The 17,423-nt window shown below is 41.4% G+C and overlaps 1 protein-coding gene across 3 annotated transcripts in view; it reads right to left on the reverse strand.

Moving 5' to 3' along the window:
* Positions 1-17,423, reverse strand: part of AAGAB (alpha and gamma adaptin binding protein) — a 95,781-nt gene that overhangs the window by 4,762 nt on the left and 73,596 nt on the right. The window contains exons 6-12 of one of the 3 annotated variants that reach the window (XR_014326718.1): positions 12,651-12,733; positions 11,717-11,810; positions 7,503-7,607; positions 6,997-7,046; positions 3,553-6,344; positions 2,756-2,924; positions 2,250-2,429 (exon numbers count right to left, since the gene is read on the reverse strand). Coding sequence is in view for 1 of the 3 variants with exons in the window: in XM_082853915.1 (XP_082710041.1) it covers positions 6,267-6,344; positions 6,997-7,046; positions 7,503-7,607; positions 11,717-11,813; positions 12,651-12,733 (413 nt within the window). In the remaining 2 variants the exon portion in view is untranslated. Of the gene's footprint in view, positions 1-2,249; positions 2,430-2,755; positions 2,925-3,307; positions 6,345-6,996; positions 7,047-7,502; positions 7,608-11,716; positions 11,814-12,650; positions 12,734-17,423 lie in introns of those variants that run through there. The other 2 variants (XR_014326719.1, XM_082853915.1) reach the window with 2 other exon arrangements.

Consider the following 17,423-nt stretch of genomic DNA (forward strand, 5'->3'; position numbering starts at 1 on the left):
CCTCCATGAACTACATCAAATCCCTACCTTCATTGTTATTTGGCCAGTTCTAGCCTCCCGCCCCTAAACGACTTTCCCCAAGGTTTTATCTAGTCAGTCTCTCGGCAAAATGACTCGCACATCCCTACCTCTAAACCAACCTGTTCCTTGAGCGCCACAACTTTAAATTCCAGCTGCCTGTGAAACGCGATCCAAAACAACTCCCCCAAACCGAATCATCTCCCGTCTTGCCCAAGCAAGCTCCCTTTCCTGACTCTCTGTGTTTATCGGGAGCCCCCCAGCCGCCCCACCTTCTCCAAGTCCTGGGCAGCTTGATGCTCTTCTTTTCCTTGCTCCCCGCCACCTCCCACCTCCGCAGCTGCCCCTGGTGATCCAGCCTCCCTTTTGGAAAGGCCCTGAATGTCCGCTCTCCTCTTTTTCTCAGGCCTGCACCTCCCCCATCCATGGGGGTATCCCCAGACCAGTGTATGTACTCTTGACATTCCTCCCTGAGAGAGCTCATCTAACCTGTGTGATTTCAAGCCACATAAATGCCAAGGACTCCCAAATCAGTATTTCTAGCCCAAACATCAATCCCCAGCTTCAGACTCATATCCAACAGCCTGCTGGCTACTGGTAAGTGGAGGTGCCACAAGTACCTCAAAACTCAGTTTAAAAACCGGAAGTCATCCTTGCCCTTACTGAACCGTCGCCCTCTCCTGGCCTTCAGTCCCGCTTTATCAAAATCCTTTACTCAGCCCATGGCCACGAAGTCACAGTCGTCCACCACTCCCTCACGCCCCACATCCGACCAGCCCTGTCCCTCCGTGCTCTCGGCCCTGTACTCCAGGCCCTCTGTCACCTGGACAACTGCATGGCTTCCTAACCACTCTTTGAGCCTCCAGCCTGCTTTCCCATAAATGTACCATCCACACTGCCCCCAGTGGCCTCCCTGACCTTAGACGGCGCCAGAGTCCACAGCACAAATTCTAAGACCTTTAACATGGGCCACGTGACCCTTACCACCTGGCCCCTGTCCAGCTCTCACAGCTTGCTGCCTCGCCCCTGCAACCCAGTGTCGTGTTAAGCGCAGTTCCTCATGTATCACACCAGTCTACACCCTGCTTCTCCCACCCTGCCTGACACCACCAATGCACCGGGCTAACCTTCCCTAATGCTCTGAGACTCACTTCAGAAAGGAAGCCTTTTGTGAATCTTCCTTGAGAGCAGGGTCTATATCTTATTCTTGTATCCTCAGCTTCTTTTGGCCACCACATATTTTTGCTGAATTCACTGAATGAATTGGTGCCTGTATCTAGTAGACTTTACCTTAGCAATGTCTTTTCCATCCATTTTCACTGTGCTGTCCTATACAAGTCCTTATGTATGGTTGAAGGAATACCACCAAAATAAAGTTCCTGATTACCTTTTATCACAGCCATTCCAATATTCTCCTAATTTGTCACCCTCTAGTCCAGGGATGGCAAGTACAGGGCAAAATTACCAACTTTCACTAGTTCTCTATCCATGCAAAAACCACTCATCACAGTGCTGGGTCCATTCTCAGCTTCAGAATCCTTCTCAACACAGCTCTCCAGGCAGACTGCTAATCAACTGGTGTTGGCTAGTCCTGCTGCCAGATTTTCCTGGAATTAATTACAGTTACATGTCTTCCACTTGAAACCCGCTGGCTCCTTGATTACCTCCCGACTAGGCACAAAGCGGAGTTCCAAGGTTCTCAGCATCACTCCATCCTTATCTACCACCATTTCTCTAGCTGGACTACTGGGGTTTCCCCAACATAACCCCTTGCTTTCTTATCTCCATACCTTTGTTCATGCCATAGCTTCCACTAAGAATTTTGCAGCCTTCACCCACGTATCTGCCCAAATTCTTATCCCCAAACGCTCAAGTCAAGCATCACTTCCTCAAAGTCAATGGGTCTCAAAGTGTGGTCTCTGGTCAGCAATATCAGTATCACCTGGGAAGTTAGAACCCCACATTCCCCCAGACCTCCTGAATCAGGAATCCTGGGGTGGGGCCCTCCAGGTGATTCCGACGTGGGCTCATGATTGAGAACCACTGCTCCAAGATGCACATCGTGCTCTTCCCAACCCACTCGGCGCTCTCCTTCCACAGCAATTAAGGCTGGACACAGCACTCGTCACATCCCGCCCAGCATTCGACCTTTTGTAGCCTCACTTTGCTCGCCCCCTTCTCCCACCTGAGTTAGACAATGAGCTGCTAGGGAACAGAACCCACGTCCTTACCCAAGTCTGCAGGTTCGGCCACGGCCAGCACAGTCTGTCACCAAGAAGGGTCCCAGCCAGTGCTGACTGCACTGAGTCCTTGTTTCAGCTCTCATCAGGATCAAGGAACAGGTTGCAGTTGCTCGTCCTTAACTTCAAATTTGAGGCCTTCTAACACCATTAATGACTTCCTGAGATTTCCTGGAACAACAGGATTGATGCAGACCATGTCCTTGGGCTTCAAAGGAACAGACTCTTCTCTCCTAAATTATGCTGCTGTTTCCATAAAGTTCCTACCCCAGGCCTCACTCAGCCTACATTTTGTAGCATTAAAGCCACCTGGTCGATAAGAGAAAAGGGAGAGGCAGTGGTTGGTCATGTGCTTCACAGGAGAGAACCCGGGAGGCTTTCTGTGACCCATTTATGCCTCGCAGATTTATAGCTGTGAGGATCAAGTATTTGAGCCTATCAACATATACACAGATAAAAAAGGATTTTAGAGGAAAAAAAATGTTTTCTTCCCAAACCTGTGTTCTAAAGATGCAGTTAGTTATAACCATTAGGTCCAGGTTTTGAATCAATACTTTTCCAACAGGAAACAAAGTAGAACAGCACATCATTTAGAGCTGGACCAGGGCTCAGTAGTGTTCAACAAAAGATCACGCTGTTGCTATCACCTCTTTTCAATTCTTCATTCTGCAAATCAAAGAAACACCTCAGAATCGAGAAAGATACTTCCTATACTAGAGGAACTGTAACACACACTTAACTCTGAATAAAGACACCTACATTAGGAGCAAGGCTGGTGATGTTAATAACAGGCACAGGTAATGCCCAAAATGTAAAACTTAGAAAACATCTAAGACCCTTTCTGCAAGAGCTTACATGCCAAAGGGGCAAGGATGGATCACTAAACGAAACCCCAAGTGGAATCTAAGTCAAAACTAGAACTTTGCCCTGCACTGTGAGCATGATGCTTTCAGGAACATACAAATTATGGGCAAGTGAATTGTTACAGTGTTGTTTTTAAATCTTGTACTAAGGGGGTACACTTGACCTGATTTTTCACACTTTCTCCTCCTACAGTCCTCTTTGAGATGGGTATTTAATGACAGAATGCTGTAGCTAAACTGTCTTGCCTATTTTAAAGTTTTTTGGGTCGGGGGTGAAAGGCAGCTCTTAACTCATCCAGCATTCTCGGTCTCCATCAGTCAGAACGTTCAATGAATCAAACCGCTGACCACACTGGACACATGTTGGCTAAATTTAGCTTTGTATCAGCAAACACTCCAGTTCAGAATAGTTCAGGGAGCTCTCATCTTACCCTTAGACAGTGATTCTTCAAAGACTGTTTTTCCACGGCAGGCCAAGGCAGGGCAAGGGGCACTCCACGTGCTCTCTCGATGGCCACTGTCAAGAGACTGACCCAAGGTTAAGGGAATCTGACAGGCCACGGCAAAAATGTTTATCCTCACCTCTCCATGGTGGGAACACGAAGTTAGCAACGGATCACATTTCCTTTGTTGTAAGTAGTTTGCAGTAATGGCTTGACACGCTCTATGGGCCTTGAACCACATCCCATATTACTCAGCCATCTAAGTCTAGCATCCCTGAATCTCCAGCTTCTCTGAATTAGATGTGGCCAAGTTCTATAAAAAGAGAGCAAGCAAACTGGTTCTGTCAATCTTCTCATATTCTGGCAGGATAACATATCTTAAAATTATAAAAATATCTATGTCTTCATCACTCTAAAATTATTACATAACATATGATTTTCTCAGGGAAATAAAAAGTTTATTCTTGTCTCTCCCTACCTCCCAACACTCATGGACCTTAAAACTTTAGGATCATGTTCATCAAAACTATTGAATGCAAGTCCAAACCAGCTTTAAGTGCCCACTATGAGCCAGACACCGTGCTACACAAATAGAAAAATGTTTAAGGAAAAAGAAAAGCCGAGGTTCTTGTTTTAAATCCCAGATGGACAGTCCATAATAACTTATGGTGGCATGTACATAGGTCACTTTAGATAGCATGCAATTTTTATTACACTATTAGCTCATGATCACTCTTCTTAAAATGGGCCTTTAGTAGGTACCACTGGACACTTTAATCTCACATCTCCCCTAGAAGGGGCCAATACCCCCAGATAGCTGAGATCTTGAAAACATGACTTGATATTATACATTTAAATGGTGGATTCTAAAAGAGTGAGTTTGACAAACTCTTAGATTATCTGCTGTTTATGCCTAATCCAATAAAGGAAGGCTTCCCCACCCCCCCCAAAAAAAAAAACCAACAAAATCATAAAAATACACATAAGCAGGCTTTATAAATAAATCGCATTTTAATCACCTGGCTTTGTTTAATCCACAAAATCAAGTTCACAGCTTTTTCTAGTTTGTTTTCCCTAACCATGTGACCTAATGTATTTTCTGAAACCTTTCATGTTTTAAGAAAGATATGTTCTACCTTTCATCTTGCAACCCCAGGGCCAGCTTCCCTTATATTCCCAGTCAATGGCTGATGCAGTTACCTCAAAGAAACACTGGTGGAATGATGGTAAACTACAGTCTCAAAGACCTTCAGATAGTGAAAAGAAAAAAGAAAAGAAAGAAAAAAGTATCAAGCAAGATAGCCTCCAATGTTCCCTGGAATGGCTCCAATCACTGAAACCTTCCCTCCTGCAGTCACCCTGGCCCGGAACCTGGAGCATTCCAGTCATTCTGCCATCTGTCAGGTTCTGCAGTGCTTAGAAGGTGTTGCACAAAGGTGTCTGAAACTTGTTTCTGCTGGTGACCTAAGAGGTTCCTACCTACACTAGGCCAGCAGCAGTTCTCAGGCCATGTGCCCTGAGCCAGTTTAGAGCCATGGCAGTGACTACCACAGTAAAGGCTCATGACGTGCATTACAAAGTGCCTAAGAAAACAGAAATAAGGATTACATTTGCTCTATTTCCCACTCTTCCTCTGGAAACTTTCCCCTTGGTGATCAGTTCCCCTAAAGCTGACCCACCCAGCCCTGGAAGTAACACAAGGTACTCAGGGATTCACTGCCTAACATTTCATATCCTTTCCCACCAAGCCCACCCCTTAGCGTTACTATTTTGGCAGTGATCTCTGGCTTTCAGAAAGAGAAAAGGAAACTTGCCTTGTTTTGAGGGTATGAGTTGTGACAACACAGCTCTGCCATCTCAAGTAGCGAACTCTAAGAAAGAAAACTTCCTCCACGGTAACACTAAGGTAGAAATCTCAGGATATGATCATACCGTTTCAGTGGCCTACAGAGGGAATTCCTTAAGCTTCTCTCTCTCTTACACACGCATACCGACAGACCCACCACTTGGTAGAGGAGGGTTTATTTTATCCCTACCAGAGTGGGAAACCCTTGCATCATTTACTACAGTCTAAAAATTCACAATGGTTTCTCAGTACTTTCTAGCATGAGCTCAGATACTGTATTTCCAATGAAATGCCCAGATGCATTTTTTTTTTTTTTTTTTTTTTAGCTAGAGACTAACCTGAGGGCCAGTGGCTTTGGCACATAGTCTATACTACAGCACAGATTAAATCTTTCCTCCCATCAAAAGCATCAAACCTCAGAGCAGCAAGTTCCTTGACAGAAAGAATCCAGAACTCAGGAAAGGTGGCACAGGCTCCCCATCTGCAGTGATCACGTGTGAAAGCGGGGAACGCTGCTTAGAAGACTGACCAGGAATGGCCTGGTGGTTCTTCGCCTTTAACTTGGTCCTATCACACAGGCCTTTGAGCCTCATCCCACCCCTGTTCCTAGAGCAAAAAAGTGTATTTGAGAATTCCTCACTCCTTATTGTCATTCTCACTCCCCCACGATATTCGGAGGGAGGAGAGATGTCTGCTTTACCCCCTACTAAAAACTAAAATTCACGGGAGCCTATAAACAAGTCAGGCGGCCAACATGATGATGGGGAGCTCAGCAAAAGATGACTGGGTTGAGTAGGGAAGTAGCTCAGGTAGAGGGAGCTAGGGTCTTTGGTAGTCAAGCCCTAGCATGAATAATTTAGTGTTCTTCATCAGACGAAAGGCCTTCAATTTCATCTCTGTCTCCCCCAATTGCCATCCAGAAAGCTTTGGCCACCTGTGGAGAGAAGCAAGCAACGAACTGTAGGCAACAACCGAATTTCAGCTCGTTTCATATGTTATACACAGAACTGATTAAGACTTAAAATTCTACACCCTGCCCTCCAGCGCTCTGGCAACATCTTATCAAAACCCCCTGAACACCCTGACCCATGACTTCTACTCCTAGACTTTTTACTGAGGATATAATCAGAGCTGTTTACACAGGTGATGTATAAGGATACACACAGCTTCACTACAGAAGAAAAAAAAAGGCACATGACCTAAATGTCCAAAACGGAAACTGGATACATTATGACACATTTATACAATGGAATACCATAAACCATATAAATTTCCTGCCAAGAACGTGTTGTGTTGGTAATAACCAAACCAAACCAAACCAAACAACTAAGCGTTTTCCAGCCTAACAGCTAAGAAGGCAAACATCCTGAAGTCTCAATGTTCCACGTCACTCAACATACACTGGAAAATCTTGGTTTGACTGCAGCAATTATATCACTACTGGGTAAATATTCAATTAGTTATAAGTTAATAGCCAACAAAAAGTTCACAGTAAGATACTTTAGAAGTAAACAAGTGTGATATACCATTCTTATAGCACTGGACCTGCTGTAGGTACTCAATAAATACCTGACTGATTTTCTCACCTTTTCTGCATGCAGCTTTCTTTGCTCGTGAGGAAGCGTCGCAGCCTTGTCTAGGGGGAAAATATATCTTAAGAAATTCATCTAATAGCACGGGACAATCTGGAATGCATGGATGTTCTAACACTAGAAGGTGGGAAATGGGTTTCACAGACACATTTATGGTGTAGTCATTATAGCTGTTAGGAAGTTTAAGTCTTCCAAATTTTCCAGATGAGAATGATGTGAGTAAATTGGTAGGGATCTTACTGATTCCATGTTAATGAGACACACTGAAAGAAACAGAGACAGGCAAAAGAAGGGAAAGTAAGAGGAAAAAGAATGAAGAAAGAGGAAAATTTTCCCAAGGAAATTTTTACTACCAGAGGATGGCACAGTCCTCCAGTACCCAAGTTTCTCAGATGAGGCCAGAGCATGGAATGCAATCAGCAGTTACAAAGTAAAATCCTACTATATAAAATAGGGGAGCATCAATACGGGAATCTGTTAGACACAATGGATCCGATTACCTTTCATTTCTTTTAACTTTGAAAATAGTCTTTCAAAATTCTCCAAATCTCCTCCACCTGTAGTAAGACTGGCTAGTTCTTGAATATCCAGGTCTAACGTGGGATCTGAAATAAGGATTCGCCACACATTATTTATGTATGTGCTAAATACACAGAATCCTAAAGCAATCAATCTGGCTTTGATGAAAGTTACCACTGAGTGAGTGCCCACTGGGGACCAGCTGTACAGCTCATGGTGCTGCATCCTGCTTGGCTGGTAGTGGGCCCTCACAAATGAACAGTAACTCATTTTATCCGTAAAACACTGTAACGAGGCAAGGAATTCTGTTTCCACTTTTCTAGAGAAAACTAGAGCTCAGAGATCAGGTGACCTTGCTCAAGGTCACAGCTAATAAGTGTGACCTTGGATTCAGACTTACATGTTTCCAATTCTAAAGGTCATGCCCTGCACTAAGGTCCACAGATTCAATAAATGCCTGAAATTTATACCATATTTTACTGGTCAACAAATATTTTCACATCTGTTATTGACAACCATATAAGGTGGTTAGGACAGATACCACTGTCCACAATTTACACGTGAAGCAAGCTGAGTTTAAAAATGAACTCATCTAAAATTACAGCCATTCAGAGGTAGAGCCAATTTAAATTCCTTTTTCTTACCACAAATCCTTTACTATTTCTACCTCGGCATGTGGCTTCTTTATCAAACTTAGTTTTTAATCAGAATTTTCACTCAGCCTCCATTCCAGGCCAGTCACCTCCAGGATGTCTTCCCTGACCGTCCCAGCTCACAGGTCTCCTTCCTTAGGATTTGTCCCACACTTAGTGTTTATAGAGCTGTCTTGGCACTGGCATACACTACTCTGTATGCTAGCATCTGTCTACTGTTACTATAACAAATACTACAGTAAGAGAGAGTTTGCTTTGTCCCCACCACTGAGTGCGTTAACTTATATGATTCCATTTCATTTTTGCAACAGCGATGTGAGGAAAGATTTGTCACCCCTATTTTATAGAAGGGGAAACTAAGGCCCACGGATGCTAAATAACTTACTCAAGGTCATCTCACTACTAGTGGTAGAGCCATGATTTGAACCCAGTTGTCCAGGATTCCAAGCCCATGACTTTACCCATTACATTACAAGGCCTGTCTCTGCATTTTTAGACTATAAGCTCCTTGAAGACAAGGATGATAACATAATTCTTTACATCTACTATAATGTCATACAGATAATTTGATGTTAAAGATGCATTTGGTTAATAAATTTGCTTTAGTTCAATGGGCATGCCATGGTGGCAGTTGGTATATAGGGCTAGAGATAAAAAAAATCTGTGATTAATCTGTATACATGATACCTGAACTGTGGATGTGGACAGAATCACTTCATGCTTAAATACAGGTTTGGAAGAGGAGTTTAGATGGAACATTGAGGAATGGCGATATTTAAAGGCTGGGTAAAGGAGTGTAATCTTCCAAAGCAAGAGAAGGAATCATCAGAGAGGTAGGAAGAACATCAGGAGATGTGTTGGGTGAGTCAAGAGAAGATAATGTTTCAGAAAGGGGCTGATTCATAATACTGAATGCCGCCAAGAGGTCAAGATGGGGACTGGAGGACATCTATTAGATTGAGTGGCATGGAAGTCGTTGGTGAGCTGTTTTCATGGAAAATGGGAGCAAGAGCTAGATGGGAATGAACTGAGGAACGGAAATAAGTAAAGAGAGGAGGGAGATGTGGGGTTGAGGAAGTGTTTTTTGTTTGTTTGGTTTTGTCTTTTTAAAGAATTTTGAAATAATTGTAGTCTTACAAAAAAGTTGCAAAAATAGTACAGAGCCTTCCGATATGCCCTTCCCCCACCCTCCCTCAGTGTTAACATCTTATATAAACATGGTACAATTATAAACATCACAAAGTTAATAATAGAACAATGCTACTGACTAAACTACAGACTTCATTCAACCTTCATCAGTTTTTCCACTAATATCCTTTTTTCTGTTCCAGGATCCAATTCAGGATTCTACACAGAATTTAGTGGTCAAATCTCCTTAGTCTTCTCCAATTTGTGACAGTTCCTAAGTCCTGCCTTGTCTTTCATGATTTTGACACTTCTGAAGAGCACTGGCCAGTTAGATTGTATAATATCCCTCAATTTGGGTTTGTCTGATGTTTTCTTATTATTAGATTGAGGTTATGGACCTTTGGCAGGAACACCACAGAAGTGAGTGCCCTTTCAGTGCATCATATTGGAGGGAGATGATGTCAATATGTCCTATTACTGGTGATGTAACCTTCATCACTTAAAGTGGTATCTGCCAGGTTTTTCCAGTATAAAGTTACTATTTTCCCCTTTGTAATAAATAACTTGGGAAAGATACCTTTTGACTATGGAAATGTCGTGTTTCTTCTTAAACTTTCATCTACTAATTTCACCATTCATCAGTGGATCTTGCCTGTGACAACTATTACTGTGGTGTGTGGCTAAGGGTAATTTTCTATTTCCCTCATAATGTCTACATGTATTAATCGGAATTCTTCTGTAAGGAGGAGCAGCCTTTTCTTTTCCAGTTATGCATTTATTCAATTATTTATTTAAATTAGTATGGATTCATGGATACGTATTTTATTCTATGGGTTACAGCCCAATACTATGTTAATTTACTTTGCTGGTCAAATTGTTCCAGCTTTAGCCATTGGAAGCTCTTGCAGGTTGGTTCCTGTGCCCTTTCAACATGCCCCCATTCTTTTCTTGAGCACTTCCTTACTTTCTGGCACCATGATGCTCCACGTTCATCCTACATTTTTCCTGCCCCAGCCCTGAATCAACCACTTCTCCAAGTAGCCCTGGTACCTTTTCTTGGAGAACAGTATTTAGAAACCAAGATCTAAGTACTAAATATGTCCACTGGTATTACTGTTGCTTCTAGGTCCTCCCAGTGGACAGAGCTAGGAAATATATATATGTATTTACACATGCATACACATATCTATATTTATTTCTCTACTGCTCTAACTATATTTTAAAACCCAAGAGTTCATACTGATACCTTCAATTCTAGTTCAGTACCAAAGGGTTCATCCCAGCCTTCCCCTTTCCTTATTTGTAACTTCTTTCTCTGACAGTGAGAAACCTAGCTCTCATTATCTATGCTATATTTTCTTATTCTTTCAACTGTAATATATATAAAATATATTACATATAAATATTCAGAATTTTGAACCCATACCCCTGTAAGAATCAAATTTATTAAATAGAGTGCAGGATTTCTGTTCACTTCTTTTTGGTTTTGGCCTCATGGTATCCAGTCAGAATACCATTTTCCCAAATTCTTTTAGTTATTTTCCCCACCTCCTTCAGTGTGGTCAATGGTTTGTTTTCACGGCAGAGATTTTAGCAGGTTTAGAAGCTAATATGAAGGGTTCAACTGAGAGGATGAGGTTGAATAAACTAGAGAGAAATTATATACCAATTTTTCCTTCTTAATATGTTTCTATAACCAATCATTTAAGTTTTCTACATGGATTATCTTACAAACAGAAAAAAAAAGTTTTTAAAACTTATTACTGCACATTGGCCCTCTGTGGCATAAAAAGAAGTAGTGACTTCAGTAGCTCCCTGACAAAAGAACGTTTATAGTTATTGTTAACTAAGCTCCTTGGCTTTCTGGCTTTCGGGCAGCAAACTGGATTCCAGTTTCAGCTCTAGGACCTTGTTGTTAGGTGCCCTTGGACAAGCTATTAAACTGCTCTGGGCCTCATCTTCATCTCTGTAAAATAACTTCTTTGCCAAACTTCATTACCAAATGAGAATGTGGACATAAAAGAATTTTAAAAAGATACGGGAGGGCTTATAAAGCTGTATTATTCTTGTTACCATCAATTCTGACTACTGTGAAATACTATGAAAAAACTGTGTAATATGGAGATATAAAGCTGTTTCACCACCTGGTTCTGTCTGTTCTAGCTAAGATGATCGTTATCACGATCCTGCTGACAGAATCAGCAGGACAATGGTGCCCACAATTTGTAATGTATTTACTCTCCCTCCTTTTTCTGACAGCCGCCCACAAGGCTAACATTCATTTGGGGTGTACTATCAACTTCCTTCCCTCGTCCTCATTTAAAGTCAGTTTCCCCTTGGATGATTTACACCCCAATACATGGGCTACTGCAAGTTCCACAGAGCTGTCACTTAGCAGCCAGAGAGGTGCTTACCCACGATGCTATCGACCTGAGTGTCTGTTGTATTAGAGGCACCACCTCGATGATCCAAGAGGGGTTCAGTCCTCTCTGCTGCTGGCAACTGGGGCTGCTGGTGAGGAAAATACACACAAGCAACAATTTAACAGGAGGCTGCTTCCGAACTAAATCCAAAAAGGCTCGCACTTCCACCCACTGGTTAGCTTTGGAGAAGCAGTAAGAGGAGCAAGACACAAAGAGAGATGGAAGAAGGATCAAGGTCACATTAAACAAAAGGGTAAAAATTCACTAATTCAGCAGTGTTTCTCCTCAAGGAAAAATTAAAAAGTATTATGATTTTGCTATTGACTATTAAAACATACTGTTTGCTTTAAGATCATGTTTTATTCAAAATCTGAAAACGTATAAGATCCTATCACAAACAGCTCAGACTGAGGAAGAAGGTCCCAGAAAGACAATGTGGCACTACGTAATGTGTTCGTGGTTCCAACCTGCCAACCAAGGCAGACCTGGACCAAAGTCCTTGAGGACAGAGGGTTGAAATCAGCCTATTTAAGCTCATTAAGGGCAAGGACCTTGCCTCAGATTGTACAGGACACAGGAAGTACTTAAAAAGAACCACTAATTTTATTTTATATTTAAAGATTTTGGGGCAACTTTATGCCTTAAGGAAATCCTAGCACATTTTTAAAAGCACTCTAGCAAAAACACATGGAACAGCCCAAATTGCAAACATCTTGAAAGGGCTTACTGCTTTAATGCTGAACTAGCCTGCTCTTAACAGCTAGCAGGCATAAAGAGGGCTGTTTTAGGTTCTCGTTTTATCTATTGATAATATTCTCTGCCTCTTCTTAAATGGAAAGGAGAAAATGATGAATGGTGTAAAGACTCATAATGACGAGTAGAAATTAAAGCCAAAGAAGAGAAAACATCCAGGAAAAATCTCTACCTCTGAGTGGCAGGTCTCTGCTGATCCGGTGCTATGGTTTGCTCCAGCCAACGAGCTGAGAAGGTTAAAGCCTTGGTTCCTATCTGAAAAGAAAAAACACAATCGCTGAAATTTTTAATTTACATTTAAAACTGTTAAAATGACTGTGATGATGAAATAATAGCTATCTCCTCATTATAAAAGTTCTAACTATAAAAAACAGTTGCTATCAATTACAAAACTCTAAATTCCAGATAACTTTAAATCACACAGTATTAGTCCAGGTCAAATATATGGCAGGGCCATTGCAACAAACAACAGGCCATTCAGTAGTTCTGTTTGCAAAGATGAACAGAACTGATGTTTTAATAGTTATTATGAACTAATACTTCAGTGTTTTAAACAATTAAAAAACATTCAAAAGAATCAATACCAAGGCACTATTATCAGGTGAAATGAACATTCACGCTTTCTTGAAATAGAGCTCTGTTTATGCAGTTAAGGTTCCCAATACTTCCGATATTTATGTTTATAATGGAGGACAAATCTAGAGCAAAATATCAGAACCCAGTCCTGATCTGACAGCGTTCCCCAGAATCACCTGGACGCTTATTAAAATTACCCAGTATTCAAGGACCCAACTTCACACTGAGGTGGCGTCTATGGAACAGAGGCCAAGGAATCTGAACTTTTAGCAAGTACTCCAGGAGAGTCCTTAGGATCAGGAAAATTGGAAAAAAACCAAAACCCAAACAACAACAAAAAAACACTGCCTGAGAGTAGAATGTGAAACCCACAATTCAAGAGTCTAGTGGTACAGAAGTCAAAGAACTGCTCTCTCAGGAAGACAACTTCTTCCCACCTTGCCTTTCCTCTCCCTATAGCTTCCCTGGACCCATTCTCATCTGTCTTCAAAACAACCTACAGACCTCCTAGGTCCTCTCCCTTGCCAGGTGAAACCTGTTGTCAGATAGTCACACAAAGTATCACAGAAAGATAACCAATTGCAGAAGATAACCTCTTCTTCCCTTTCACTTGGGGAGATTTGCCTTTTAAACTGGGAGGAAGTCCGACTGTGGCATGTGGGGTCTGGGCCTGCAGCTTTTCCCACGCTGACCTCTCACCAGGTGGGCAGTCGCCTACTTACGGCACGCAGCTATCTACCAGAGTCAGCACCTGTGCTCTAAGGCTACAAAGGCGCTGGGCGGTACCAAGAACCTGCTGCTGCCCTGCTGCTTTTCCTGCTCCACAACCAAAGGTGCACATGTACTCCTGGAGCCCCCTCTCACTCCTTCAGCCAACCTGTCCAGTCTGTGAGGAACTCCCCAGCCCCAATGCCTGGATGCACCCCATCCAAGAAGCAGGGGCTGTTCTATCAGGTAGGCCGTGGAGGCTCAGAAGCTGAGAGAAGCAGATCCATGTGATGTCCCACACTGATGGTTTCACAGAGCCTGGGGGTGTTTATTCAAACATCAACATAATTCTTTCTTGTGGCCAATGTGCTATAGACTCGAAAGCAGTTGTATGCAGTTATACAATACTCAGGGATTTTACATGTCATGAGGATACATGAGAGCTCTTATAAAATACTTTAGGCTCTTTGTACAAAAGGCATTATTTGAGTAAAAGAGTACTGATGCAAGAGAGCCCTCACTTCTATTACTGGAAATAACTTGGACTGTGGGTAATTTTCAAATCAGTTCACAAATCTCTCTCCATATTCCAATTCCACGGCTTATGTTTTTCCTTTGTTGGGCATTACCTAAACTTGGCAGGCCAAACTGCAACCCCTGAAGAATAATACAATACAATGTCAGTTTAGACACGTTATTAGACCAAAATGGTCTGTTTAAAATGCCTCATTATTTACAGTGGCTGCCTCCAAGAAGGGGATCTGGGATGGACAGGAGTGAAAGGGAGCTGAACTAGTAACCGTATACCATAAACCTTTGTGTACCTTTTGATTTTTGTTCCATAATCATGTGTTTGCTCCATATTCATGTGTTTGCCTATTTAAAGAGATTTTTAAACGTTTAATGATTAAATGCTATGTGTATTTTACCACAATAAAAAAAAACTGAATGTCCCAATTCTAATAATGAATAAAATTATGGAAAAGTCTAAATAGTGGGAAGAAGACTGGGCTAGTGGTCAGCAAACCTGGATTCCACTCCTGGCTCTGCCCACCTTTATGACCTTGGACAAGTCAATCAATCTTTCTGTGCCTCAATCCTCTGATCTGTAAAAAGAAGAGGGTTGCTAGACATGGTTGTTAAGGTCCTTTCTGCTTTAGATATTTGTGATTTTATAAAGTAAAATGGCAGTCTTTAGCTTGATAGTTAGCTCTGAATTAGGTATTTTAAATTACTTAATAGAAAAAAAAGAACCTTAAATTCCAGAATCCTTTTAAGGTCCACAGATGACTATGAGTTTATAATCAGGTTTCAGGCTAATGAAAGCTGGAAGAACTTTTGCTCAGTATTTTCTTATAAACAATGGAGAATTTAGTCAACTAATGTGAGTTCACTCTGTTCCACTGCTTATATATATATTTTTTTTAACATCTTTATTGGAGTATAGTTGCTTTACAATGGTGTGTTAGTTTCTGCTTTATAACAAAGTGAATCAGTTATACATATACATATATCCCCATATCTCCTCCCTCTTGCGTCTCCCTCCCAACCCCACCCCTCTAGGTGGTCACAAAGCACCGAGCTGATCTCCCTGTGCTATGTGGCTGCTTCCCACTAGCTATCTATTTTACGTTTGGTAGTGTATATATGTCCATGCCACTCTTCCCCCTCCCCATGTCCTCAAGTCCATTCTCTACGTCTGCATCTTTATTCCTATCTTGCCCCTAGGTTCTTCATAACCTTTTTTTTTTAGACTCCTTATAAATGTGTTAGCATATGGTATTTATTTTTCTCTTTCTAACTTACTTCACTCTGTATGACAGACTCTACATCCATTCACCTCACTACAGATAACTCAGTTTCGTTTCTTTTTATGGCTGAGTAATATTCCATTGTATATATGTGCCACATCTTCTTTATCCATTCATCTGTCAGTGGACACTTAGGTCGCTTCCATGTCCTGGCTATTGTAAATAGAGCTGCAATGAACACTGTGGTACATGACTCTTTTTGACCACTGCTTACATTTTAGGGAAGTTAGAGACACATAAATTTTCACAATTAGAAAAGCAATTCATTTTTGTTTATCCAAAGCAGATTGCTCGCACATTAATGTTGCTAAGAAAAACCTGGATGTTTTATACACCTACGGTTTTAAAGAAACTCTCCATTCTCCCTAGTTCAATGTTTAGCAAAATTCTGCCCATGTGTACCCACTGTAACACTACTGTTCTCATAGAAAAGAATTACCTGCATCTTTTCTTGTTTGCCAGATTTTTCTCCCCAGGATTCAGGGCATGGAAATGTCATCCCCATTAAGAAGGATTTATTCTTTTAGCAGATAGTTGTTGAAATTGGCTTTAGCGTCTCTGGTTTTATTGATACCTCAAAATACTACACTAGGAAGGAATAAATTAATCTACCTACTCAGCTGATTCTTCTGGAACTTCAGAGCCACAGAAAGGAGAAGTTGTTAAGTGATGTAAAATAAGTTATTCTAGAAGGAATAGTAAGTATACTAAACTCTGGTCCTAAAAACACTAATTCAGTACCGGTCATTTGCATAAAATTCTTCCAGGAAGTGTCAGAAACAAAACCATAGCCTCTAGAATAAAGGTTAGCAATGGGAAATTCTCAAGCCTTGTGGAGGAGCTTTTATTTTATTTTTCAATGGGAAGTTTCAAGAAAACTTGAAATATATGAAATATTTGGTTATCTCTTTACAAATCTAAAGGCACACTTATTTATCTTCTGCTACAGAGGATTTATTATATTTTTTACAGAGTAAAGTATAACTCGAAGAGATTAGGTAACTTGTTCAAAGTCACATAGCTAGAACCTGAACGTGAAATCCAGAACTCTCTGATTCTAATTAATTTCCATTAAGCTCACAGGTATCATATAAAGAGCAAAGAGACATTCAATGCTTGATATACAAATACTGAATATGACAACACAAACTTGGATTAAGTGCAAAAGGATATCTTTTTATTCATATAGTTCTCTTTTGTCAGTAATCCTTCATTACTTCCCTGGTTTAGACTGATTTCAACTGAACTAAGATGAACAGCTGAGGACTTAATAATTAATCATATGCCTCTCATTAATTTATCCCAGCCCAGCCCCCATAACTCCTGGAGGCACTGGTCACATAAAACTAGTGGTAGACAGGTGGTTAGGCCCCAGTGTCCCTTCACTGTCCCTCAAGTGTATGTAGACAAGGGTTTCTCAAATTCAGCACTACAGACATTTGAGTGTGTATGGGGACGAGGGGCAAGGGGGCGTCCTGTACATCCCCGCCTATACTACCAAATGCCTATAGCACTGCCAATGTCCGCCGGGGAGAAGGGGGCAAAACTGCCTCCAATTGAGAACCACTGATATAGATCTAATTAGGACAGGAAATTTGGGGCTATAACGCTCAGGTTGTAAGTCATTTCTTGGAAGGATTTTTCAATGGAAAAATAATAAAAGCATTTAAGATTCTACCTTTACCTCCTGTCAGCATTACAAATATCCTCCTTTTACGCTGGGAAACTTCTCTAGATGATTTCAGCTCCCTCAGTGCCATTTGCCTTGTTGTCCTTACTGTGCTAGTATAAATACTTATCTTGAGTCTATCTGCCATCCTAAACTATATTATAAACTCCTTGCAGACAGA

This window comes from Leucopleurus acutus (assembly GCF_964270905.1).
Source record: "Leucopleurus acutus genome assembly, chromosome: 1".
Taxonomy (NCBI): Eukaryota; Metazoa; Chordata; class Mammalia; order Artiodactyla; family Delphinidae; genus Leucopleurus; species Leucopleurus acutus.